General features: G+C 39.4%; 2 protein-coding genes and 1 pseudogene across 2 annotated transcripts; 1 reads left to right on the top strand and 2 right to left on the bottom strand.

The window, feature by feature from the left end:
* Positions 1 to 24: 24 nt before the first annotated feature.
* kifap3a (kinesin-associated protein 3a) lies at positions 25 to 14,527 on the bottom strand. The gene is made up of 20 exons (XM_061084614.1): positions 14,409 to 14,527; positions 12,314 to 12,445; positions 11,560 to 11,717; positions 11,131 to 11,192; positions 10,367 to 10,508; positions 9,653 to 9,752; positions 9,182 to 9,306; positions 8,964 to 9,062; positions 7,208 to 7,386; positions 6,480 to 6,642; positions 6,204 to 6,304; positions 5,989 to 6,097; positions 5,261 to 5,373; positions 4,965 to 5,130; positions 4,396 to 4,521; positions 4,073 to 4,171; positions 3,869 to 3,954; positions 3,573 to 3,729; positions 2,947 to 3,031; positions 25 to 2,568 (listed from the first exon to the last, which is right to left on the bottom strand). The coding sequence occupies exons 1-20, from the start codon at positions 14,435 to 14,437 to the stop codon at positions 2,466 to 2,468; spliced, it is 2,334 nt and encodes a 777-aa protein (XP_060940597.1). The 5' UTR covers positions 14,438 to 14,527; the 3' UTR covers positions 25 to 2,465.
* A 1,607-nt stretch (positions 14,528 to 16,134) lies between these two features.
* pdca (phosducin a) lies at positions 16,135 to 19,055 on the bottom strand. The gene is made up of 5 exons (XM_061085074.1): positions 19,007 to 19,055; positions 18,606 to 18,742; positions 18,166 to 18,385; positions 17,543 to 17,655; positions 16,135 to 16,323 (listed from the first exon to the last, which is right to left on the bottom strand). The coding sequence occupies exons 1-5, from the start codon at positions 19,053 to 19,055 to the stop codon at positions 16,135 to 16,137; spliced, it is 708 nt and encodes a 235-aa protein (XP_060941057.1).
* Positions 19,056 to 22,314: 3,259 nt separating this feature from the next.
* The window catches only part of LOC133017563 (potassium voltage-gated channel subfamily H member 6-like), a 30,238-nt pseudogene continuing 25,449 nt past the window's right edge, over positions 22,315 to 27,103 (top strand).

Below are 27,103 nucleotides of genomic sequence, written 5' to 3'. Positions count from 1 at the left end.
TTTTTATTTAAAGAAGAAAGACAGTGATGATGAAGAATATCTATAGAACAGTACTTACTACTTTTTACAGTTAAGTAGCAATAAAATCATAAAGACAATATAGTGTACATACTGTAGTCTCACAATAACTTATGATAAAAAAAACAACTATAACCATGCATCAAAATATAACTACATGTGCAAATATGCCTAAAAGTAATAACAGTATGTTGCAAAACTGTCCAGCACTTAACAGAATGAACAACTCTCCTCTTCATTGAGAACGATGTAGTTTAGTTCATGGAACAATGTGTTTTTGGTTTGAAATGTGTAATTATGCTGATTCCCATCATTTTCTCGTATAAAGGCTCTGTGGCTCTAAGAACACACAGTAAACAATGACCCTGTGAGACAGTAACTACTACAGGACCCTGGTAAAAGTGAAAACAGCCATAAACACGCTACAAATAACACTGTCAACACAACAACATTGACTCTCCATGGTCCAAAGCTGCTCTCACTGCTTTTAAAACAGAGAAATATGTACAGTAAATACATGAAATGTCAGAATGGTTATCATACTAAACACGGCACATGCTAATACAATTACTGTATTATTGAAAATTAAGGCCAGTCATCAATCAGTCTGGGGCCTTTTCTCTGTTTAAACAGTCATTGAGAAAACTAAAGCTGGCCCATTGATAAGGAAGCAAATCATTCAAATAATTTGAATTCTATCACAGATATGATGACAGCTTCATATTTGGGGTGTATACAAATTTGGGTGGTTTTACCTTAGCGAAACAGCAGCACATAATGTTAGTGTTACCTGCACTCTTCTATATATATTTTCAGAAATATTTGCCAAGTATGCATATATATATATATATATATATATATATATACCTATTGCCCTCCACTACCCAGCTGCCACTGTACCAGTGCAAAAGAAGAAAACTGTGAATGTATTAACATGTAATAGTTGGTGACAGACGGGGATGTCTGTCATATTCAAGGAAGACTGCAGCCTCCTTATTAGTCCAAACTTTCCTTGACGTTTGCATCTGCCGCTTCTTGCAAGTTTAGAGCCTCTACATCATTATGCATCCACTGAAACAGTTTCCATTGCACGTAGTCACATATACACGACTCGTAGATTTAGCAATTTCCAGAACTTCCACAAAATGTGTAATCACACCTTCAGACAATCTCACGTAAACAGACTCTGGTACAGTGTCTTGGTTCTGCTTTTCAAGTCTAAAAGCACTCCAAGATGTAAGGCTCACCAGCAGCAGTGTACCCAGTTTACAGTGACATTAAAAAACACAGTTATCGACATAGTTAAAATGACTGTGACTAAAGAAGTTGATAGTGTTATTATACAGAGTCTGGTGAATCTCAAACCCTTGAACCAAGGTAAGAAAGTATCTGAGTATTTTTATGTAGATTTGAGGAAGCAACAAATAATCACTATAAACAAAACACGTGCAAAACTTTTCAACATAGATAAAAATGAAGTTTGTTCACATTCTTTAGATCGATTGCTTTTCAACAAAAAACGTATCATACAAAGACTGTGGCCAGTGAGGAAGATTTAACATTAACTTGATGTACTTCTTTGTTGTTCTTGTTGTTCTTGTTGTTCTTGTTGTGGTGGTGGAATGAAGGAAATGGGTTATGACTGTGTGGAACTGCAGGTTATTAAATAACACCATTATAATCTGAAGTGTTAGTCCCTGTCAGGGTTATATACAGGCTTCTCCACAACTACTGGATCTTCTATTATTTCTGATAACTTGAAAAAATGGGTGGGTTCACACCAAGTCTGTCACGAGTATTAGTAATATTTAAAAGATCGATCTGGTTCCCACTCCAACCTTCATTATCGTGCCAGAATTAAAAATTACAACTACGTACTGACCAAAACTTATCTCTCTTACTCCGTTAGAGCTGCAGAGGCACATCATGCTATTTATGTTTTTATGGTTCCTTTTTCTCTCTCTCTCTATCACATTGACTGTCCATTCACTTGCAGTTTTGACAAAAAGCTTGAAAACACAAGTCAAGCAGATTGATTTGTTCTTTTTGTATATCTCTAATCTCCTCCACTCTGTCATGTACAGCGAGGCATCTACACACAGTCCAGTCCGAGTGTTGTGTGGGTGCTTGCAATTGTTTTATGTGGGAGAATCAGACGTGAAACTATGCAGATGTAAGATTCTTTTAAATTTAATTTTAATTTAATCCTACTACTATGAATAATAATTTGATAATAATTTGATACAATAATGGTAAAGTATGGCTCTAATCACTCGGAACACCTCCAATCAGTGAGAAAATCGTCTATCTACACGATCGTAGTGGCTATTAATATTTGTAATATTTTATTGTCATTCTAATGATGTGGATATGCAGATTGTGGATGTTAACATGTCAGGATGTCCTGACGTGTTGAACAGAACAGGCGTGTGTGTGTGTGTGTGTGTCTATGTGTACTGATAGAAGGGCTGCTCGTCAGGTCTAAAGCCGTACGCAGTGGCTGGTCGTCCAGGTGATGAGCTGGTCTGGTCGAAGATGTCTCTGTCAGCTCTGGAGAACAAAACCAGTTTAATTAACACTATTAACTTCAATATGAGGAACACAAGTAAGACTGTGGCTGGACATGAAAAATAGTATTTTTATTCTCTAGTGAAACACACGAAGGCCTCGATAAAAACTAACAAAAACAAGTGTATGACCAACTTTCTTTAGTTTAAATAATATCTTCCTGTGTGTGTGTGTGTGTGTGTGTGTGTGTGTGCATGTGTTTGCTGTGCCCCAATTCTGAGGCTACCTCCTTTGGCATATTAACCCACAAAGGGGTGGCCTTTCTGGGTCACGTAGAGTCTAGACCACCAAGGCCAAACAGAAATAAGACAGTCTGGCATATTTCCGTGATTTGCATCACCAACAGTAACAGTAACTCACTCTGTGAGGTGTGAGTCTCCGTTCTGAGCCTGCAGGTCACTGAAGAAATCTGGGCTGACGCAGCCGTCTGCTGGAGTTATTCCATCTTAAGACAAACACATGAAGATAAAATGCACATAAGCTCTCTGGTGACACATTGTGATTGCACTTCATGGTAGGCCAAATTGTTTTTATAGGATTAATCTTTTCTGAATGTTGCCACAGCCAAAACTTTATGTAATATAAGTGATTGGATTTATACGCTCTCTATACGCAAATAAGCAAGTTCATAATTTCTGTTCACATCGACCACATAATGTTTATAACCAGTCTGACCATACAGATAGGTGCTAAAAGAATGTGGCGGCATGTGTCCCAAATCCCCTCCAGTTGTGTCTGAGTAATCAAATCTTAAATGTGTCCTCACTGTGTCTTAATACCAGGTCTGAACAGGGCCTATGACAACAGCTATATAGTAAAGAGTAAATAGGAGGGAGACAGATACTCTAATGGCCTGAGATATGCTTTAAATATATGCTAAAAAACAAATGTATTGAAAGCAGCACAATGATTTGTAGGTACTGTGACAAAAAACAAATGACCTGTAATATTTTGCAGTATAATGCATAGTCCTGAGTTCAATGTACCTGCACTATAGAAGAGATCTGCCCTGTCATTGTCGTTATCATAGAGATACGTTTCCGACTCATCAGCCTGACGACTCTCGACCATCTCCAACCATTGGTTGTTATGGAAACGAAACTTCTCTGACTGGATCTTCCTCCCCCACTCCTCATCGTACTCCTAGAACATGAGGGAACAAGTAAATGAGAGGCAGCCTACACTAACACACACAGGAATGTTTGATTCTGTATCATATTTAATAAATTATGTGGTTTCCAGTACCTACTACACTGCATCTGCAATGTGGCTTTTCACTTACAGCAATAATGTCGAGGGTGTTGTCACACACTTTTCTAATCTCAGCGTTCTTGTCATGCATCAGGTCTATCAGGTAGGCTGGAGCCTCTAGAGCGAGGGTTAAAGAAAAACCACAGAAACCTTCTGAGGATGGCGTGTGAAATATTTTACAGTCAGTGTACCCATTCATCTCTACGTAAATTAGAGTGCATTGTGGGAAGGATACGGGTGTCTTTGATGATGACGTCTCGTGTGGCTTGGTGGAAAACCATTTGATAGAAGACGTAGACAATCTGACACACAAACTCGTCGTCCTCCTGTTGGGCTACATAGAACACATGGAGAGCACATCGTTAAAGGTTATGATACTATAAATTCACCAATTAAGATAACGCTTACATTTAATATTCATAAGAAGGGCTGAAACTGTATGAGATTTTAAGATTCCTTGTATTTCTAGGTTGAGTCACTAGGAAATTAATTAGGACTACGTTCACTTCCCAAGGTGAAACGTGTAATTGTGTGTCTGTCTGTGTGTAAGTAAGTCACCGTTCAGTAGCTCGATAAGGGCAGGAATGATGCCAGATTTAGCCAACATGGCGGCACAGGCATCATCCATGGAAACCGTTCCAATCATAATCACCACCTCTAGGATGAGGTCATCCTCTGCTGAGCCTGGAACACACAAACACACATGACACAAGAGATAAAAGTAAGAAATTAAACTTTTACTGAATGCTGCTGGTTTAGACTGTTTCAGTAGAAAGCAAGGTGAAGCAAAAACAAAGAATTGAGTTGAGGCTTTTCCACAACTCGGAGAAAAGACACCTCTGGCTAATCCAGATGTGTCTTTGCATTCTTCATGCTTGCAGCACCTGTGTCAACTCAACCTTCCTGCAGCTCCCAGCAAACGTGCAGTTTTATCTGGAAGCTTTTCTTACAGTTACCAGTAATTGCCATTTCAAGAATTTCAAGCAGAAAGGGATTTCATATAATCTATCTATTTGAAAAAGGGGTTATATTTACTTCTTTTCACTTTCAAAAAATCTGTTCAATATGTGACTTGCTCAGGGAGTGCCCATACATTTGGAACTGTATTCTCAAGGACGAGTAACTACCTGGTTTGAGTCTGTCTTTGAGGTAAGGTACCAGGTTGTACTCCTTCAGCACCAACTCCCAGTCCAGGTCAGGGATGGTGAGGTTGGCCAGTGTCCCCAGACACTCGAGAACCCACTCCTCATCTTCCTCTGCACGGATCTCTGCTGCCAGGTCACCCACATAGTCCTGAGAGGAGGAGAGGAGACAACTCCATCATGAGGAACGAAAATATCCCGGTGAAACAATAAGTTCTACTGATAACACTACCACCACCAGAGTAACACTCATATGTTTCAAATGGGGATTTGTAACTAACTATGAACAGTGGTTTGCTTGGTCCATCGTGTTGTGAGATGTTTCTGATCATCTTCATCAGCAGACAGTCTTTTGTCTTAAGAGCTTTCTTCATCAGCATCTTCAGCCCATTTCCTACAGACAGAGACAAACAGAGACCATCACAATCAAGAAACACTTAAACTAAACAGGACTGTACCAAACATGACTCTCCACTTAAGCCAGAAACTGTTAAAGCTAAAGCCCAGAAAGTAATATTTAAGATCAGGTGGTGCAGTCTGGGAGGATTATGCAGAGTCAGTGGGTCGTTGTTGGGATCAGGGGTTTATAAAGTCTGGAAACACTGCACCTTCCTTAAGACAAAACTTGGAAAAATTTCCCACCATGCAATTATGGTTATGTTAATGTATCCCCCAGATATTCATCAACTGAGCAGAGATAGCATAACATTGCTATCTGACATAACTTCAGACACCAAATACATTAAAGTCTGGCTCTTTTACATTAAACTTTGCTAAAAGAAGAAATTGACTCCTTTGCCACTGCTAGTATAGGAGTTGCCTTTCTGTTATTTTCCCCCTGGTGCGTCACGATCTTCATAACGAAGGCCCCGATAAATGAGGCGTTCTATCACTTTGCTCTCTTGCCACATTTAGCGTGTTCCAATATGAAAACAGCTGGTCTCCTTCCTTCTTTGTACCAGCTTAGAATATCGATATAAATGAGTCAATGCAGCTCATATAAATCTACCTTCACATGTAAGTTGAGCGTTCCTCTTGTTTGCAGCCAGGTTGATGCAGATGGAGATGAGCTCGGCTTCAATTTCCTCCTCACTGCACTCAAACAGCATCTGCATGAGCTACACACAGATACACAAACAGCTCTGACTTCAAACCATTCAAAGATCACGTCAATTACTTCATTTTTATTTCTTTTTTAATGATTCTCAGTGGCTGTTCTCATACCTGAGGTATACAGTCAGTGTAAACAAACATGCCCTTGAAGCGGTCATCCATGCTGATATGATACAGGATACGCATCACTACTTGCCGGTTGTTCTCATCACCTGCACAAAGACAGACATAAGAGGATTTTGACAATTCCCAAATGGAGATGAAGAAAATAACACTACCATCATGCATTATGTAAAGGAGGTCATTCATTATGAATTGTAAGGCATAAGGAATAAAGTTCTTCAATTGCTGTGTAATATCGACTGTTATATTAGTGCGTATATATACTCATCAAGCCAGTCAGTTTGGGTAAAAGTCCAACTTCAACCATCTTGGCTCGGAGCCCAGAGTCAAAGGAGAGGTTGAGCAGCAGGCGCAGGGTCAGGTTTAACAGATCTTCATGGTCACAGGGAACCAGACGAGCCAGTCGTTCTACAGTGTCAACCTCAGCCTGCAAGTCACACAGAAACAAATCTAACTAGAAAGCAACCAGACCCAGACTTTTACAGTTAGTGTGGTTTAATCAATAAAGGGGAGACCGGGCAAATCTTCAGGTCGGGAACTTAAAGTTAATGCTAACATCAAACATCAGAGTGGAGAAAAAAATGTGATCTCAGTGGTGTGATTGTTGTTTTCAGATGGGCTGATTTGAGTATTTCTGAAACTGCTGACCTCCAAAAATAAAATGTCAATCCAGTACAACCTTTGTGATGTAGTAGAACAGGAGATTGGCAGCATGAATGTGCAACTGACAAATCTGCGATGTGCAATGTGATGCAGTCATGTGAACATCAAGCAGAATCTCAGAGGAAAGTTTCCAACATCTTGTGGAATGAATGCAGTTCTAAAAGGGATTCAAAGAACAAGTGGATTCTGGTTTTACCCTTTGCTTGCAGGGGCATATTAGGAAATTACTCAATATCCCCAGTTCTCTGTGAGACTGAATACATAAATATATTTGAGGTTCTTCCTTTGTCCCTCCTCGCACCATGAATCTTATCTAATCTGCGTCTCACCATGTCGTTTTTGTTCTCCAAAAAGATGGACAGCTTCTTCAGGAATGAAACCACCAGGACCAGCAGCTCCTCATCATCCCGATCAAGAACTTTGACCAACAGACCAACAATGTTCTTATTCCTCATTTTCAGCTCCGTTCTCGTGTCCTCAGCGAGGTTCAACAGGAGGTAAAGAGACACTGAGTGAAAAAACAGAGAGAGAGAGAGAGAGAGAGAGAAAGAGAGAAAGAGAGAGAGAGAGACAGAGAGAGAGAGAGAGAAATGAGAAACAGAGAGAAATGAGAAACAGAGGGAGAGAGAGAAATGAGAAACAGGGTGCAAGAGATTAGAGATAATGTATTTCTTGTAGCATAACTCAAATCATTCCTTGGTTACATTTAAAGCAATGCTAACTCTACGGAATATCGATTTATGGTTTTAATTGAATATGCGCATTACCTTTCATGAAGCTATTCAAATAGTAATGAAATAGTACTTAGGCTTGTAAAGCATTACTATTTAGAAATGTGACTCCTGAAAATATCATGGAAATGATTCAGCACTGAGGTGCAAATTGGAAAATGTGGGAGGAAAAGCCATGTAATCAGGGTTCATACACATTTTGACCAATGGATTTCCATGACTTTTCCATGACTTTTCCATGACTTTAAACCAAATTTCCATGACCGAACATTTCGTGAAATCTCGGTGTATACGCGAAAAAGTGACAAAATGTAGTATTCAAACTAACAATGAGAATTCCAAGGCATACAGTATACCTTAAATGACACAAACCCAAGTATGCCTGCTTATATTTTGAGCATATTTCTTTAAAAATATATGAATTATTTAAAACTCAGCGTAAATGAACTAGGGATGGGCATTCGATTAAATTGTCTTAATCGATCGTCGGAAGAATTAACGATCGATTTTTCGATTAATCATTCATATTTTTATATTAAAATTCACTATTTATAGCCTATATTAAAATGCAGTGAAAATAGAAAAAACAGCGTGTTTCCTCATTGAGATCTTTATTACAAGATTAACAACTCTTGTGGCAGTTAAACAGGATCCGTTCAATGTTACACTTGAAAATATGCGCTGCTGTAATCTTGAGCCCCGAGAGAGAGCAGCTAGCCGCTGAGAGCTAGCTCGATCTGACGGCTCTCGACCTCTCAGTCCGGTCGTTGTAATGCCCTCACTCCCGGAACCCCTCACCCAGACCCGGGTCTGTCCGGGTTACCCTCCGCGTGGACTGACGGTCCGTGTGCGGACATGAAGCCGAGCAGCGGAGGCTTAGCTCCGGGCTGCTTCCTCCAGCTGCTAACAGCCTCGCTGTGCTGCGTTCAGGTCAACTCGGATATTCCGACCTCCTGCCACATAGCGAACATGCAATAGTTTATCGATGAAAAAATGTCATCAATGAAATTCTTAATGATCAATTAATCAATAGTCGAGTAATTATGCCCATCCCTAAAACGAACGACATGAAAATAAGAATAGAACAAATTTCCATGACTTTTCCAAAACTTTTGGGAGATTATTTTTTTCCATGACTTTTCCAGGCCTGGAAAAACACATTTTAAAATTCCATGACTTTTCCAGGTTTTCCATGACCGTACGAACCCTGTGTAATAGATTGTGTATACATTGCACCCAGTGTATGTATCTCCCCTCTGATTCCTTTAATTTGGAATGAAGTGATGCATCAAATCTGAGTTCACAGAACAGAACAGAAAAACACCACCTCTGGAGAGTTCTAAGCCTTACTTACCTCTGAGCAGCTGCTCCTGTTTAGCTCGAAGCCCTTGGTACTTCCTCAGAGCTTTGTCTTGGTCTCTTCTTAAGGAACCATTCTCCAGTGCTGACTCACGTACACAAGAGTGTTAAGGAATATTGTGCGCACACACAAAAGTCACATTACTATTAGACAAACACAATAACAGACAAATGAAACGGACAGGGGGTCAATAAGAGCACATTAAAGGATATAAGCCTTGTTTTTCTTGCGCAGCTCCTCACACCACACGTCATGTCTCTTCAGCTCATGTTCCACCACGCTCATACACAACGCACCTACTTTATAATGACTCACCACTCCATGGAACTGGGAGAAACTGGAGAACAGTAGAGGAGAGACACAACAGTAAGAGGCTGAAGCTGCAACAGCAACACATAAGCTGGTTTCAGACATGCTGTAGTCGCTTCTGAACTGAGCAGATCTCCTGGTGAAAAAGTTGTGTCATACACGTAGAAGACACAGTCTGCTGCAGCCGGCTGCTCCAGCTCTCGCCTGAATAATGCAGAGGATTTGATGCTGTTGTGAACGCATCTCTGCAGAAAACCTCCTGCTGTGTGAAAGGTAAATTGCGGGTGAAGTCCATTGTCAATTATCTGGATTTTACCCGGAGGTCATTTCTGAAAACAGCTACACTAAACACGACAGTGGAGTGTGTGTGTTACCTAGAGAAGCAGAAGAAGATGTAGATGATGATGGTGGCCAGCTCCCCACTCTGTTTCCAGTCCTCCCTCAGTACTCTGGCCAGAGCACCCAGAACTGCCTCTGCACACAAACACATGAGCAGCTTTGCACATCAAGTCACATGACTTACAGGTACAAATAAAACCAACTGTGGCTCCAACTACAGTTTGTTCAAACACAATACATCTTAAAATTAAGCTTATTTAAATGTAGTGGATTTTATGCTGTATCCACTAGAGACTGTGACCATTACTGGCACCACTTGGTTACCTGATGTTTGCTTCACTACAACGTTTTACATCAAGATACTTCAGTGGATGTTTGTATTAAGTATGTACATATGTATGTGTGATATAGCCAGCTTCACCATAAAAATACAAAAAGATCATTAATAAGGTAGCATTAACAGGAAAACATTACAACTGTTGTGCATCTCTTAATTTTCATCAGTGATAGTAGTGGACTCCCTGAATGCTGCACTGGATGAAGAGGTCAGACTCTGTGACAAGATTTTGATTATAAGTAATATTGAACAAATTATTGTGCAAGTAGAGATGATCCAATTGGACAAAAATGTTACCTACAAAAACCCAAAATTAACGGACAACAAATCTAAGAAGTACACATCTTGTGATAGGTGTAGGCAGCAAAACTTAGGCTAACAATTAGAAATAACAAGTACAGTGAAACCGCACCGTTGTGTAGCAGCTCCTCCAGGTTTTCAGGGTTGCGGGCGAGCTGCAGAATGAGAGCAGAGCCTCTGATCTTCTCTGGGACGCCTTCATAGAGCAGCTCCACATACTCATCCACTTTGGTTATACTGGCTTCCTCATTTAACTGCAGAGACAAACAGCAACACACTGTAAATTACTGAGAACAAGACATGACAACCTATTGTAAGTAAAAAAAAAAAAGAAGAGATTTAGACTGCCAGTTGTACTTCAAATTAGAATAAACAAGTGTAAAATCTTTGGTGCTGCTTCAAATCTAGTGTACGCACCAAACATACACTGCCTTCAAAGGTTGCCCCCTGTTGGCTGGGTCATAAACTCTTTTTCTATTTTAGATAGTTCCCATCACACTGTTGTAGATTCAAGTGTTCATTATTATGATAAAGTTTGGTTTGATGACAGTTAAGACTGTCTAGATATTAGTATACTAGCAGTTCTATATGACGTGACCAGCACAAGATGGCAGAGGATATTTGACTTCAGTTTTGTACAACAGTAGAAAGAGGACTCACAAAGTCTTAATATACAGTCCATGGCCCCAACAGAGTCACAACAATGGATTTGTGCAACTAAGAGTGATGTTAATGAAGATCAGGCATGCAATCATGATTTGATGAGCATTCAGGGGAAAAAAATACATTGTAACATTTTGCCAATGCTCAATGAGATCTTACTGAAATGACTATAAAGGAACAAGACACATATACAGTAAGTTTCAGCCATGTTACCTCCATTCCTTCAAACGGTGTCAACTCTCTGGGTTTCACACTTCTTTTTTCTTTCTTCTCCACTGGTGACGAAAAAAACAAACACACCCGGCAAAGTTTTCCATTAAATATTAAACACCTAGAAGTGAAACATCTTGTGTATTGAATAATGCGCACTGAACAACAGCTTCATGGCTTAACAACTAACTCTCCATAATTCGTTTTACATGATGCAATGTTTTGTGTGTCATTACACAGAGCTTACATCAGTTGACAAAGTGTGTTGAGCCTGTCAGTAATGGGTCACTTATAGCATGAAAAGGACTCCATTCTAGATGAGTGCAATAAAGTCATTAAGTGTGTATGATAATATTTTTGAAGGGGAAAATGTGACTATGTTTATGTGTTTTGTGTTTACGCTGTTGCATGTCTACTGGTGACATGACTCACCTTTTCCCTCCACCGGGGATGACTTCCTGTTCTGCAGATAGTAGAGGAGCTGCTCCACCTGGGGCAAACGGGAGGAAGGGATGAGCTTACACTCCTCTACCACTTTCTTGGCCAAAGCTCCCACATCTGTACTGGGAGACAGACTCTTCACACGGATGCTGGAAGGAGAAAGAGCAGACAAAGAAATGGGTGACAGATGAAGGTGAAAAGGTGAATGACTTCATCCTCTTCATTAGCTTTGAAAAAGTCTACAGGCTTAAGCGAGTGATATTTGATACTAAGATGACTACAAAACTGCAACAGAATTTTGAAACAATTTCTGGAACAAAAATTAAGCTGAAACAAGTCTGTGGCTGATTATACATGTTCAATTAGAGTTTGAAAATTATAAAATGGGGACAAAAACATGACAAATATGTGTGTGTTATCTAATACAAATTATATTTTACAATTTAGTATTTAAAACCAGCTGAAAAAAAAATACAACTGGGAACATATTTTTGTGGTCAGGCATGACACTAATCCACATAATGTTAAAATAAGTCCAGTCACATAAACGGTAAGATGTTCGTCTACTTCTATCCAGTGTAGAAAACCATGAGTAAGATGATGGTGAACAGCCTGAATAAAATTAGAAAGAGGATAATACGAATAGAAAATCAAATGTGACTGTAAATAAAAGTTAAATGACAGTTTATTCAAAGAAAAAGAAAGAAGCGATAGAAAAATAGTCAGAAAAGAACAGAACACTCACATCTTTTGTCCCTCCTTCCGTTCCGCCAGCATATGACCTCCACTCTCCCCCAGTATGGACGCCTCCACCTCATAGTGGACTACGAGGGCCTTCTCCGTGGGATGAACATCTAGACTGCCCGCAGTCACTTTGCTTTGGGTGAAAATAAACACAACAGTTTAATAACTTATTCTGTTCCTTCCTTAACTCATTTGTCAGTTGCATAATAATGCAAGTTCAAAATCTGTGAAGTCCACAACTAATGAGTAAAATGAAGCAGGGGACCTATGCAAGAACTGAGCGCCTTTAAATAGTAAATACAAGGGATTTAAGAGAGTTTGTAACTTTGAAAAGAGAGGTTTTGTTTTACATTTTTGTTATTTTGTTTGCATATTTTGTCACAGCAGCTTCTATGGTTCATCAGTTGTTAGAAAACTCTCAGTGTGGGAGCTGCCTCAGTTTTTATGCAGGTCACAGTTCAGTACTCTCATGTTTTACATCACCTGACAGTGTAAGATCACCTACAGTATACTGTAAACTTCTTCACTTTATTATCTCAGTGATTGTTGTCCCCCCTGACCCGCTCTCATACTAATCCTCTGTGTTTCTATACCAGTTCAGGCTGCTCTAATGATGTGTCACTGATGTACTGGTATTATTTTCTAATTGTTTTTTTTGGATTGATAGATTACTGACAGCAGACTTGAAGCTCAGCAGTGTGAGCTTCTCGTCTGTGCCTCTTTTGTGAATAAATGAAACATGATTCATTATATGGGTTTCATCAGTCTGAGACGAGTGAATTATGAAATGTGCGAGCATCAATTGGATATGAGTGTGTGTGTGTGTACTTGTGCGAAGTCACACATTCACTGACTCAATAAAAGAGCTTTTCTCCAGATAATAGTTCATTCATATTTCATAAGTAATCATCCAACTCAATATCATCACATCATCATCATCCATAATTACAAAATCTGGTTTTCTCTTCCAAAACAAAGAAAGTCCTCAGTTAACGTTGTTGTTAATTGTTATTCTTGCAGAAACAGAGGGTTTTAAAAGCATCAGTTTCACCTGCAACCACAGCAAACACCGCGAGACAAGTCGGACGTGTTGATGACACGAGATGAAATTATACACAATATATAAACACATTTAGATATAATGACATTTAAACGGTGGTGGTCAGCTCTGATCTCAGTGACAACTAAAACATGGAATATGTTGTTCACCTTATATCCAGGCACCTAAACACGCCCAGACAGCGACGTGCATTGCCTGTACCCTGGCTGTGCTAACAGGCTAACAGGCTAACATTTGTTTTCATTCACGCTGTGACAAGTCTAAAGGCTAATTTAGCTAAACTCACAGCGTTGACCACCACAACCCAAGCTAGTTCTACAGCAGCTAAGCTAAATAGCTTTTCAGTTCATCAGTCATCGTTTCCCAGTTCCTTCCTAGCTAGGTTGTCCCAGCTCCTTCCTTCAGAGAGGAACTGCAGTGCCGAAACCCCATTAACATTCTGCAGGTTTAAATGTAGCTGTGTATTCCAGTGGAAATAAAGCTAAGTTGAAATGTGACACAGATATTCCATGATTTGTTATGGTTTTATGGAGAAGTCGGCACAATTTGAATCTTCGCCGCGGAACTACAGGTTGATTTCTGGCACAAATTCACACAGACAGCTCTTTACGCTTGGTTAGCATTGTCTTCTACTGAGGGTCGGGCAGACATGATCGTTGCTCTAAGCTGTCAAACTTCTCCCTCAAATCTGTGACATTACACCATTACATCTATGCCGAATACACTAGTGGATAAAAGCGATTCACAAAATCATACAAAACAACGTCGCTTTGAAAAGCCGGTTGCTAAACAGCACGAAAACGTTAAAATATGTAGAAGTTTGACCAGGGCTTGGTGAGAGCTTCTTTGACTCACAGAAGCTCTCACCGCACACCGGGGCCAAAACGGATATTCTAAAACATTCTCTCCTTGCTCTCGTCCAGATGCTTCTTCTATTGATTGTTTGACCGATGCTAACATGCATAATATTAGCTAGCTAATGTCTCTTTGCCCTAAATCCATGTTGATCTAAATGAACAGTCGCGTTAGCTCTCACCGTTTGAGGTAGCGCGCGTCATCCTGCATCTTCTTGAACGTTTCAGAATTTAAAATAACTTAAAATCTCACAAATCAGGACCAGATAGGAGCCCGGGTGTGAATCGCTGCACCACTGTTGATAACAAACCGGGCAACAAACATGGAGGAGCTGCTCCACGCCCTGGAGATTTTTCCCTCGGTAATGACTGTCAGGCACTATTTCTTCTTGTGTTGGGTTACATCTCGCATTATTTTTTTTAAAGATCGGGGTTACATTGGAATTATGATGTCAACCATGCTTCTTGGTGACACCTAAATACCTACAAACAAACACTGTTTAAATGTTATGGCACACTGAGAGGCATTAGTTGCCTTACAGACAAAACTCAGGAAATAACAACCGTTCTGGTCAGTGATGTCACTTTGAATGAAACTGAGTAAACATTAGATTCCAAGACTGTATATCAGTCTCAGACCAACCAATCACATGTTATTTATATAGCCCATATTTTCAGTTTGTCTCATAGGAGTTATAGGTGCAGCCACCCCCCCCCCCCCCTATAACTCTTCCTCTTCCTCCTCTGGCCTCACCTGCTCTTCACTGCATTCATCCCTTTTACTTTTTGATGAACCTCTTTCCAATTTTCCTTCGTAATGATTAAAAATAGCATAAAGCTTTGACATCACCATAACAAATGTTCTTCTCATCTTGTTTTCATCTTGAGCACCTCCTTTTATAGCAGCACACATCAACCTTCAGTGATGGGTGTTGTTTTATTGCATTCAATGGCCTTATTTATCAATTCACCTTTTTCCTCTATTTGAATCGCCAAATAGAGGAATTATGTTGGAAATATGAATTTCCAACATAAAAAAACTGGGGTTTTCTCTAACAAACACATGATCAATGTCTTTGTAAAACTAGCATCTGATGATCCTGTTCTCTTCAATCTTACAGTTTGTTGTTTTTGGAATGGATAAAATAGTGGGCCATTCTTATTGATGTCAGTCTTCCTGTGTGCAATTTTCACAAGGAGATAATCATTACCTACCTCTGTAGTATCGTATGACAGATCTGAGCTGAGGAGAATAGGTTGATACAGATGTACTAACACACTGGCACAGGTTTGGACATCAGTTCATCAGAACCTCATGTAAAAATGTCCTCAAGTTTCCTCCATGATGACATAATAACTCTACAAACATTGTGCATTAGTGTGATAAATTGTAATACACAAAAAAATACAGATAGAACTGTTGAACAGCTGCTGAAGAAATGTTGACTTTACTGAAATAGAAACAATATCATGATGAGAAGTGAGAGTTCTGTAGTCCAACTTTTAGAATGCTACACAGACAGATAGAGACTGAAAGAATTTTGGTCAAGTGATCTTTAATCAGAGCTGTGATATGACAGACAAGCAGTATTTCAGTACAAAACACCATGTAATTTACATCTAACTGTTTATTGTTATAATCCACATTCTGTGTGTGCTGGTGGATGTTTACTATTATGTGTGTCTTTGTCTGTAATGCAATATAAATGCTTTCTTTACTAGTGTTTGTGTGCCACTGTCTTCCTGAACTTCTTCCCACAATTCCTTTCTTCAGCTCTCTTCCTCTCTTCCAGTTTCCTCTTCCTCTGTATCCACTCCACAACAAATTAGCCCTCTCTCTCTCCCCCTCTCTCCGTTATTATTATTTTCTCCTCCCTCTTAATTTCGTTCCCTCTCCCTCCTCTCCCTCTACTCCACGTCCCCTCCTTCGTCCTCGTCATCAGCACATGCTGCGAAGTCCTTCTCAGGTAGGAGGCCATATTGATTGAGAAACCCCTCCACGTCCGTTGCAAAGAACTCCTCGCTGAAGTGCTTGGTAACAGCCAGGAAATTACCCAGCAGCTCACCTGCCTTGTACAGGAGCAGGGCAGGGAGAACCTGAAAGGATATGGACAGGAATCAGGATTTAGCTGAATGCAGGCTGATCATTTAGTAGTGACACTGGTTTGAATCAATACTCAGCATCTTGGATCAATCCTGTGATCCATTTTTTCCCCTTCCTTTTTAAGAAGATACTCTTTCAATAATTGTGAATAGTATTTTTGCTATGACAGCCTTCAAGTTCAAGAGTAATAATAAAAGTAGTTAACTGGACATTTAGTTAGTTTTGTTCATTGCTCTTTTTGAAGTTTTCTTATACAATCGTTCAGTAAGTGCCATATTGTTTAATTGTTTCAGTATCGAATATCTTAACTTTTGATTGATTTTGATTGATTTCCTGAATGCGTTGATTGACAAAATGATGGAATTATTATAGCTTATCAAAGGGTTACAGGCCATTGACAATACATTGATAAAGTCACTGTAAAAATAGGTTTGAAGGCCTGATGAGAGTCATATGTATTTTGTAGGCATATGTGTAGTGTAGTTATTCATATCAGGGCTATATTCTCTTATGTTGTCGTTGCTTTAAATGGTTTCCATCAATTAAACATTTATACATATTTATCAATGCAATTTGAGACTGAGTTAAAGACAATTTTATTTGTTTTGATTATTTAATGTTACCCTTTTTTACCTCACAGTTAATTTCACTAAATATCAATGTTTCCATGGGGCTTACTGTGATTCAATTTATTATATATATTATAAATAATATAAGCTACCTTCTTCTTGTATAGGACAATTGCCTGGCAGCAGTCATTGTCAGTTTACTATGGGGGAAAAACTGTGATCGGGCGGCTGTGGCTGAGGGGTAGAGTGGTCGTCCTCCAACCTGAAGGTCGGCGGTTCGATCCCCAGTCTGAACCATCTGCATGCCGAAGTGTCCTTGGGCAAGATGCTGAACCCTCAATAGCCCCCCATAGAATAACAAAGTGCTGCAAGTAGATGCACTGTATGAATGTGTGTGTGAATGGGTGAATGTGAAACTGTACTGTAAAGCGCTTTGAGTGGTCTTCATCAGACTAGAAAAGCGCTATATAAATACAAATCCATTTCCATCTTATCAGCGTGTAAGTTCTTGCTCTCATTTTCCAACAGGGGTTAATGGAAACAGTACCAGACAGAAGGTGGAAAGGGAGGAGGATGATGACTGGAATAGACGCCTGTAATGGCAGGCTACATCAGGATAGTCAAACTGGTATAGTTTACTTACCTCAGAAGAGAAGCGCTCAGCAGCACCTGTGGCCACAGCATCAATTCGACAGAATTTAATACTGGAGTACTCCAACGCCAGACAGTCCAGACACGAGTTCATCTGTTCACAGCCTGACAACGGAGATCATGAGCAGACAGCATTGTAGTGAACAATCTCATAATAATAATAACAATAATAGTAATAATAATAATAATAATAATAACTGTATTTATTAAGCACTTTTCAAAATAAAGTTCAAACTTCAGCAGAACAAGAAAACAAACCGTTAAAATTCAGAAAGAATAACGTAAACAATAATGGTTATAATAATAAGAGATAAAAGATTTATTATAGCCCAGCTCCCCAAGTAAATTCAGGAATAGGTTTTTTACCCAAAAAGTATTGGGGACTTAAAAGAAGACTGTCTGAGACAGACTGACTTATTTCCTCAGCCAATTCACTCCAGAGCCTTGGGGCCCTGATGGCATATGCATGGTTTCCCCCTGACAGCAGACCCTAACCAATACATTTTTAAAGTCTATCCTAAATTAAAACAGGGAGCTCCTGTAAAAAGTTTGTAGTTAAACATTGTCGTTGCAATAGTTAATGAGATCAGATCAACACGTTTAAAATAAACTAACCTTTGACACCATGCTGGTAGACATGAACTACCACCAGGGTCTGCCGATGTTCCTGCTCTATGACCTCCAGGAAGGCTTCCCCACTCTCAAGCTCGTGCACTTCTTCAAACCTCGGGCCGAAGCTCAAGCGCTCGTGCATTTCCTGCATACAATTCTTCCTGTAGCGTTTCAGGCTGCGCTCGTCCTCATCCTGGATCATCTCGTACTCCTGAACGCTCATCTACACGTGAGGAAAAATGTTACTGCTTCACCTTTTTACATTAACATAAATTATAAACAAGGTAACTTTGGCTGTGAACCAATGGTCGGTCCCGTGATTTTGATTATTTTCCTCTGAACCTTTTTGTTTTAGTACAACTGAGACTCTTGTATCCTTGTCATTAACTTTATAAGATATGTATACATAGTACGTGTGAGTCTCTGTGATTGTTTGTATCCACCTTTCTGTTGCCTCTGTCCTTGTCCTCCTCTCTAGGGCTGGACATCTGTCTCAGCAGCTCTCTCTTGTTCTGAGGGACCGTCTGATCCACACTGTCCAATTTAAACCTCCGCCAGTCATTAATTACACCTTTAGGACCTGCAAGCACACAAAGAAACGACCACAAGCACCTTAATATACATTCTTAACATATAATGTACAGCCTTAAAGGTAGAAAACCCATCAAAAGCACATTGGTTAACACCTCAATTAAACGTTTAACACAGAATTAACATTCACTGGCTTGAGTTAAAATGATTATCTTGTGTACTGTCTTACACAAAAGTCAGGAACACAAGTTAGGCTTGTCTTCCATTTTAGAATTTGATGTTAAACTCAACTTTCTGATGGTTTGTCTCTGACCTGTGTGATTGCCAGGCAAGTCCTCTTCTTCCAGGGTGGGGCCAGACATCCTAGCAGCCTGCAACACACAAACAAGTCCCTTAACCAGGCACATACACGCAGAAGTTGAAGGTGATGCGCTAGCTGAGAGCCATGTTTCAGCCTAACTCTAACTCGCAATGCATAAACGTTTATGACCTCAGTGCTGCTTGTTTAACAAACTGTGTCTGACAGAGTTACATATATGCTTAATCTCGTAACTGTCCTACATGCATCTGATTTTGTACAAGCTTCAATCTCACCTGCATGATACTCTTGGTTATAGTTCACTGAATGAACAGGTCCATGCAGTTGTCACAGCCACTTACTATGAGTCAGGCTGAAGATGATTGATCAGATTATGCAGAGATTAGCAGGAGTCTGACACCCACCTGGGACATCTTAGTACATGTGCATGTGTGTGACGTGACGTTAATTGGAAAGCTTTGCATGTAATTCTGTTTATCAAATTTGATTTATTATTGTGATCCTGGAAATTTAAGAATAACCTCTGGTGACAAAGAGAAAATGGGGAGAGTTTGTTTATAATTCAAGACTATAGTCTTGAGTGTGGTTCTATTGCAACTTGTCATATTTGGGTTTATTTCCACACATGACTTAACTTTTCTGTTTGTTAAGTCATGTGTGGTCATGTGTGGAAATAAAAACTTAAATATGGGTTGAGGACTTTGCTTTATAATGTTGAATAAACCAACAGCATTTAAGAAGTACACACTTGTCACCAGGAAGCTTTTATGCTGATACAGCTGAGCTGCACTTATCAACACTACGTCAGGGAGCTAATTACATTGTGTACCAGCTTAGTTGAAAGCAGGGCATTGTTCTTGCACCTGTTTGTGTGCGTGTTTGTGTGTGTGTGTGTGTGTGTGAGCAAATTTATACAGTCAAGGAAGGACTGCCAACAAGCTTGGGGGAATTACTTGGAAGTTTCAAAATTATTACTTTAGACTGGTAATGTTCACCGCAAATAACATTAGTGTTAGTGAAAAGACATCTCAAGTTTAAATTGATCAGAAAACTCTTCTCCACCATTTGATTATATATATGTGAAAGAAACTGATATTATGTACAGTTCAAATATATTTTATCTGCAGCCTTTAGGACTATAGAAACAAACTCAAGCTTATATAGATCGAAAAACTACAAAATGTATAATAATATTGTAGGAAAGACGTCATCATGATGTCACTATGAAATCAGAAAATTATATCATAAAGCTTAGATCTGCATAAACTATTGCAACTGTGAGATTAAAGACGCAATCTTCATCTTATTTTGATGAACCAATTGTTATAATATACATGACATCATGCATGCCTGATTGGGATAAAGAACAAGCACAATATATACAACACCTCTCTCATGCTTTATACTTTTCATGTAACGGGCCTTTAGATAATGTAAGTTGTGTTTTGGCACCATACAACTACATTTCAATTGAATTCAGCTGGATTCTTTTGTTCATATGCAGTTTAGATTTTAACCCTACAGCTCAATGGTTTTAAATACGGTATAACGTGACTTGAAAAGTAAAAGTAAGTAAGTAAGTACATGCACCACAAAATATATTCATATTAGCAAATTATTTGATTTAAACAACAATCATGTATGCATAAAAATAGCTATAGAAAAAAAAGACGGTAAAGTAGAACTACAACAATAATTATACACAAAAAATATTTCAATATGAATTTCTTGCAGAAAAATAGATCATGTTTTAATAGTAACACATAAAATAAACTCAATCTCTTACAGAAACCATATTGCAGCTCCAGACGACACATTACGAGACGTGCTGTATATTTATCTGCGTGGTACTTACCCACGACACACAGAGGTTGTTGCCTTTGTGTCCTGATTGAGGAGTGGAGGCTGTCGACTTTAAACTCGGCTGATTTCTTCCTTTTTTGTTCAAGCTTCGTCTGTTCCCGGTATTTGTTATCTCCTATCAGTGTAGACATGCACTGGGTTGTGTGTCCACATATGAACACAAGATTAGACAAGGGAGGGGAGAGAGATGAGGGGTAAGCTTTATCTTCACTGTCATCTTCGTCATCACTGATATCTAATATGATTAGTTATAATGCCAAGCTCAGTGCTATGGAATGATGACGGCAGGGTATGAGTTACAGAACCCATTTTCAAATATACAAATATAAGTAATGGCAATGCTAAAATAAGCGTTGCAGTTTAATTATAATTCATATTAATATATTCATTGTAAGACACAGATTGAAAAACATTTAACAAGTTTAACCCTTCATGTTCAAACAGCTATAGACCTTTAAGGAACATCAATTTAAAATTATTCTAAAATGAATTGATTAACACACGAAATTCATAGTTTGTCATAAGTGGTAGACTTTTTTTTGTATCCATGGGCTTTTCCAGCGAACGTGCTGTCGTTACAAAATTGATCCTGGAGATGTCACTGTTTAACTGAAATTAGAAGGAGCTGTCCTGAACACAGCAGTCTTTGGTTATTAAAGAAGCCCATGAACACAACACTTCAATTAACACACCAACCATACTATTAATGATTCATATATAATGAATAATTAATCATAATTAATTAATATTTACATCGTATGCTTTGATGATGCTTTGTCCACCAAATTACTCTCATGAAAGCCTCCACATGCACATGTTGGCTACTGAATCTGTTGCTCTACCTGAGTAAAATAAATGTGTTACTCTATTACATTACAATTGATCTTAGCAACTTAACTTTTTAATAAAGTAATTATTAAAACAGAATTAAAAATAATAATATAATAATGGAAATAATAACAACATTAGAGATGACTTCTGAAAAAGGTACTTGATATTTTACTTGACGTACCAACGTCTTTATTGTAGGGTGGAGATAAGATCAGCCAAAAAAGATGCACAAATGGAGTGTGCATAGAAAAATATCGATTTTGATGGGAATTGCAAAATAATTGCAGAAATACAAAGTATTGAAAATAATAAGATGCTTTTTTTCCCGATGGTCTCTATTATAAACAGTTTCCTGTTTCCATGCCTTCGTTGTTTACTGTGAACAATACATCCAGTGGGCGGGTCTGTGCTGACAGGATGGAGGGAGCATGAGAGGAGAGAGAGAGAGAGAGAGAGAAACGGTGGAGGAGAGGATGAGGACACACAAACCAAACAAGCCAAACTCAGGAATAACATTTTACACATCCGACTAGAGAAAGCGCTAATTTCAATCAGCCAATCAGATCGGGAGAAAGCTTCCGAACCGGGTCGGAACTCGAACCGGGACCATGCCGGTAAGACGAGGCCACGTGGCTCCGCAGAACACCTTCCTGGATACCATCATCCGCAAGTTCGAGGAACAGAGTGAGTAAGCTCAAGTAGTTTGACATCACAATTACAATAGGAAAAAACAACAAACACCTGTTTGAGCAAGAGAGACAACTTTATTTGTTTAAGTTAAGACCTACAAATCAAATAATATCCGGATTAGCCTTTTTGATTTCATTATAGCTTGTCACGGAATCCAGAAAGATAAAAACTTACAATAGAACAACATTATTTTGCACCTCTCAGATGCAGCCATAGAAATGCATTAAAAGTCTGAATTCAAAGCTAAAGCAGGGGAATGAAATAGTTAAAGATTTAATGAAGGAAAAAGTTGATTTAAATTATCTCCAGCTTAAACTTGGTGTGGATTGTGGGAACACTGAAACCTGATACAGATGACCTGAACGATGTGCTTCATAACGAACAAGTCAATCAGATGTGTATTTACACCCAAGAACATTTAGTGCTCTATGAACAGATAATAGGATTTTATAATCTATCCTTTGACACACAGGGAGCCAGTGTAGGAATTTAAGGACCAGGTTGGAGTTCTCCACTTGCTTGGTGTTGATTTTTTCTGTATCTTGTTTAAAGACTTGACAGAAGAGAACTGATGCTCTGCAGTAAAAAGTATCTTTAAAGAGGCTTAGACTTTATAGACGTCATGATGAAGCTGGAGTTTCAATTCTGGCAATGCCATTTTGAGTTGACCATTGTGGCGTTCCATCCCATAGGTTGGCACAGAGTAGTCTGGATCCAGTGATGTTGGATGAACCCCATCATGTTTTTTTTCAAGTGAATTCAAAGACCTTTGAATGAATTGGGTGCCATTTTACAGGGATCCAAACTAGCTTTTCTCATTTGTAGGGCTGGTGCTCCTTACCAAAAATGTTAAGAGGACCAGCAATTCAACAGCCATCAAAACAGCCCCTGCCATACACCTGAAATATTTATTGCAGCTTGGCTAAGGAGAGAATCTGATACCATCAATAAAACAACTGTGCATGATGTCCTCTCATATTCCTGTGGTCACACTTTAAACCCCTACAGATCATTTAGTCTAACTGTCTGCTAGTTCCTTAACAAGTAAATGTATTTTCTAGCTTACGCAGTCTCATATCTGTGGTGTCTAGGGAGTGAAGCCTTAGACCTTGGCCATGCTCTCACACTTCCCCAAACACGACAGACAGCTGCACTATATCTCAAGGAGAAGTGACAGTGTCTCAGAAAATTCCACAACACTACCTGCGTCAGCACATGTTATTATTTATTCTACTCTTATTCTTTATCTGCTGCCTAAGTATATACACGATGTTTTCATATACTCTATGCAACATCTGTAAATAATTGACCTTGATGCTCTTTTATTATCCGTGTTTTGTCATGCTTATATATAATATATGACACATACTTTCACCCTATAAATATTCCCTCATCTTAATCTACTATGTACTGTCTGGTTAGATGTTAAACTGCATTTTGTTGTACTTGTACTATGTGCAATGACCATAAAGTTCAATCTAATCTAAACTAATCCAATAAATTTGGGAATACCACTGAAATCCACATGCAAAGCAACACGTTCATATTTTCTCCATCTTAGCTGTATCACTGATAAATGTTTTGGTAAGGAAAAAGTCACTAAGTGAAGTGCAAAATACTTGAGTTAAATAGAGCTTGTCAGTAAAATAGAAACAAAATAATTAATTTGCTATAAGGTCAGTGCATAAGTGTTACGACACAACTACAACAAAACAAGTTAACAAGGTGCTCCCTTTGAAGCCCATCCCCCTGATAGCCACTTTGACTACTTGGGCCTTGCTCTTTTACCCTGACTGAATCACAGCTGTGCAGTGTCCTTAGTATTATACGCCATCCATTCCTCCACTATCTACACTGCTTATCTTTTGAGGATTGTATCAACTCCTCCAAGCTTTAGTCCCTCAAGACTGGTGCAGGGACCCTCAGACAGCGGATTTATTCCTCTTGTTTTACTGAGAATCCTCTTTCACACACAGCAGAGGACACGAGAAGGACAAGCATAATGTACACAACATGTAGGAGGTTAACAAGAGCTGGTTTGTACCTTGTTGTCTGAGAAGCATGGCTCCTCGGTTAGCATCATCTTCCAAAGGCCCCTCCATATAGTTTTCTAATGCCAGACTGGTGTCACAGTAATTTCTGGAAGGATCAGATGAGAAGATGACCCATTCATTAAATCTGTTTCTTGGTCTGTATTTATATAGCACTTTATTAGTCTTGATGAGCACTCAATGCGCTTTACGGTACAGTTTTTGCACACACACATTCATACAGTGCATCTATGTGCAGCCCTTTCCCCATCACACATCCCTCATAGACTGTCAGCACAGCCGTCAGAGGCCAGTTGGGCTTTAGTGTCTTGCCTAAGGACGCATGCAGAATGGGGAGATAGGGATCAAACAAAAATCTTAGTGTAAGTTAGTGCTTCCTGCAACTGTTGGGCCACATCGAGCTGTACATTCTTAACATGACACTCCGTTCTTTACAATATCTCAGTCACATAACACATGACAGCGTTCCCTTTTGGAAAGAGTTTTTGTCTTTTTCATTATAAAATCCCCTGCTGAAGATTCCATCAATGGTTTGTTGTAATTGTCACTAAAGGGCCAATCTATTGCGAGAATACTTAACAGTCTTTGCTCACTCCTCTTCCCTTTCCTCTTCCCCTACAGATAGAAAGTTTATCATCGCCAATGCACAGGTGGAGAACTGTGCGATTATATTCTGTAATGATGCCTTCTGTGGGATGTGTGGTTATACCCGGGCGGAGGTGATGCAGAAGTCCTGCACCTGCAGCTTCCTGTATGGACCTCACACCAGGAGACCAGAGATGGCCCAGATGGCTAAAGCTCTTCTGGGAGCAGAGGAGAGGAAGGTGGAGATTTCACTCTACACTAAAGAAGGTATGATCCCTTCCACTCAGATTTTCAAGCTGTAATTCATCATTTGGGATGAGAACTGCAAAATTTTACTTACCACTGTATTTAAGAGGAGTAGAGCAGCATACACGACAACATGAACTGTCATGACAATGGCAACGACAAGTGATTCTTCAGTTCTGGGTTCTGCATACTGAGTCAAGCTTTAATGACCTTGGAATAAACAGGTGAACATTGCTTTCCTTTGTCTACATAACCTCCAGTTTATATTTTTGTCTATGCGAAATTAAAAAACAGTTCAGTATTTAACGTTTGGTTCATTTAAGTTTATGATACAGATATGTATACCTAATGTATTTGACAAGAAAACATTTAACACAGATATTGAGACAGACTTGACAACTAAAAGCATGAAGTGTTCGAAATAGAAACAGGAGCCTACTAAGTTTAAATTACACCCCTGTTGTATTGATCTGCTCTTTACACCGTAAGTCTTGCCTACAGGTTGACTTGGAGATACATCTTACGCAATAGATTTTTTTGTCTTTATGTGAGATTAATGTTTTGGTAGATGGATCTCTACAAATCAATGTAACAAACTAAACTCAATGTAACAACACTACTATTCCTGGTAGTACATTCAAATAGAGACAAAGCTCATTATCTAATAGGTTTACTTATATGGCAGCAATGATGTGTATTGACTAAGGTCGTTTTCAGACATGAAAAAGTCTGGAGAATTGGATACAGGCTTTACCCGCAGTTTGCTTTTCTCACATGCATAACGCAGCGGGAGGTTCTCTGCACAGACGCGTTCACAACAGCAACAAATCCTCCGCATTATTAAGCAGAGAGGTGGAGCAGCCGGGTGCAGCAGGCAAAGACAGGAAGTGACATATTAATTCACCTGAGGAGATCACCAGATTGTCTTTACAACACACAGACACCAGTGTCGGCTCTTATCACCACAAACTCTCTTGTCATCTTCATTGGTGTCCTCTACGTGTGTGTCATCGCTTTTTCACCGGCAGATATTTGTTTTCTTTCTCGTTTTTAAAATTTGTGTTTGTCGCTAACCCCATCCACTCGCTTGCTGTGAATCCAGCGGGGGATCGTTCTTACATCAGATTCTCCTGAGTTTCTACAGACTTTATACTAGAGGGGCAGGCAGAGAAAGGCTTTCACTTGGACTTTTGCATTCTCACAGTTTCTTAGTTCCCTCTGCGTCTCTGCTGCAGTAGAATATTGTCTATAAAAATTTAATCTGTCATTTAACCACCTCCCTTGAAAGTATTTTTCAACAATTCCTGGTCTTATTGTTTTAGCCTGAGGATGAAGAGGTCAGAGGGTAAATTATTTTAATATACTGATGCCAGGGCAGAATAATCTCGGGTTCAGGAGCGATTCAGGAAGCTGACACAGCAGTTCTAACTGAAACTGTCCCAATAAACTGATCCCATACACCAGGAGAACCGTTGTATTCATTTCTGGTCAATACATGTTTCTGTGATGACCGGGTTTAGCAGCCACCACCTGACAGCTAGCTGGGGATTGTGATCAAGCGGCTCCTCATGGATGGGTAGCTCCAACTTTATTTGGCCAGTGTGTCGGACCCTGAAATATACATATATCACTGACAAGTGGGCGGCTGTGGCTGAGGAGTAGAGCGGTGGTCCTCCAACCTGAAGGTCGGCAGTTCGATCCCCAGTCTTCCCCATCTGCATGCCGAAGTGTCCTTGGGCAAGATGCTGAACCCCGAATTGCCCCTCATAGAATAACAAAGTGCTGCTAATAGATGCACTGTATGAATGTGTGTGTGAATGGGTGA

The sequence above is a fragment of the Limanda limanda genome, chromosome 13 (genome assembly GCF_963576545.1).
Source record: "Limanda limanda chromosome 13, fLimLim1.1, whole genome shotgun sequence".
Lineage (NCBI taxonomy): Eukaryota > Metazoa > Chordata > Actinopteri > Pleuronectiformes > Pleuronectidae > Limanda > Limanda limanda.
Note: the sequence above shows the minus strand (reverse complement) of the source record. Positions and strands in the feature narration are given on the sequence as shown.

What these genes read in the sequence shown, in the direction of transcription:
- kifap3a (XM_061084614.1), bottom strand. Translation starts at nt 14,437, where the DNA reads ATGCAGGATGACGCGCGCTACCTCAAACG. An exon ending in CAAAGACAGACTCAAACCAG is followed by an intron (nt 4,522 to 4,964) that starts GTAGTTACTCGT and finishes TGTGTGTTCCAG; the next exon opens with GCTCAGCAGAGGATGACCTC. An exon ending in ACACCCTCGACATTATTGCT is followed by an intron (nt 3,730 to 3,868) that starts GTAAGTGAAAAG and finishes CTCATGTTCTAG; the next exon opens with GAGTACGATGAGGAGTGGGG.
- pdca (XM_061085074.1), bottom strand. Translation starts at nt 19,055, where the DNA reads ATGTCTGGCCCCACCCTGGAAGAAGAGGACTTGCCTGGCAATCACACA. An exon ending in CTTGCCTGGCAATCACACAG is followed by an intron (nt 18,743 to 19,006) that starts GTCAGAGACAAA and finishes GTGTGCTTGCAG; the next exon opens with GTCCTAAAGGTGTAATTAAT. An exon ending in CTGAGCGCTTCTCTTCTGAG is followed by an intron (nt 16,324 to 17,542) that starts GTAAGTAAACTA and finishes ATATCCTTTCAG; the next exon opens with GTTCTCCCTGCCCTGCTCCT.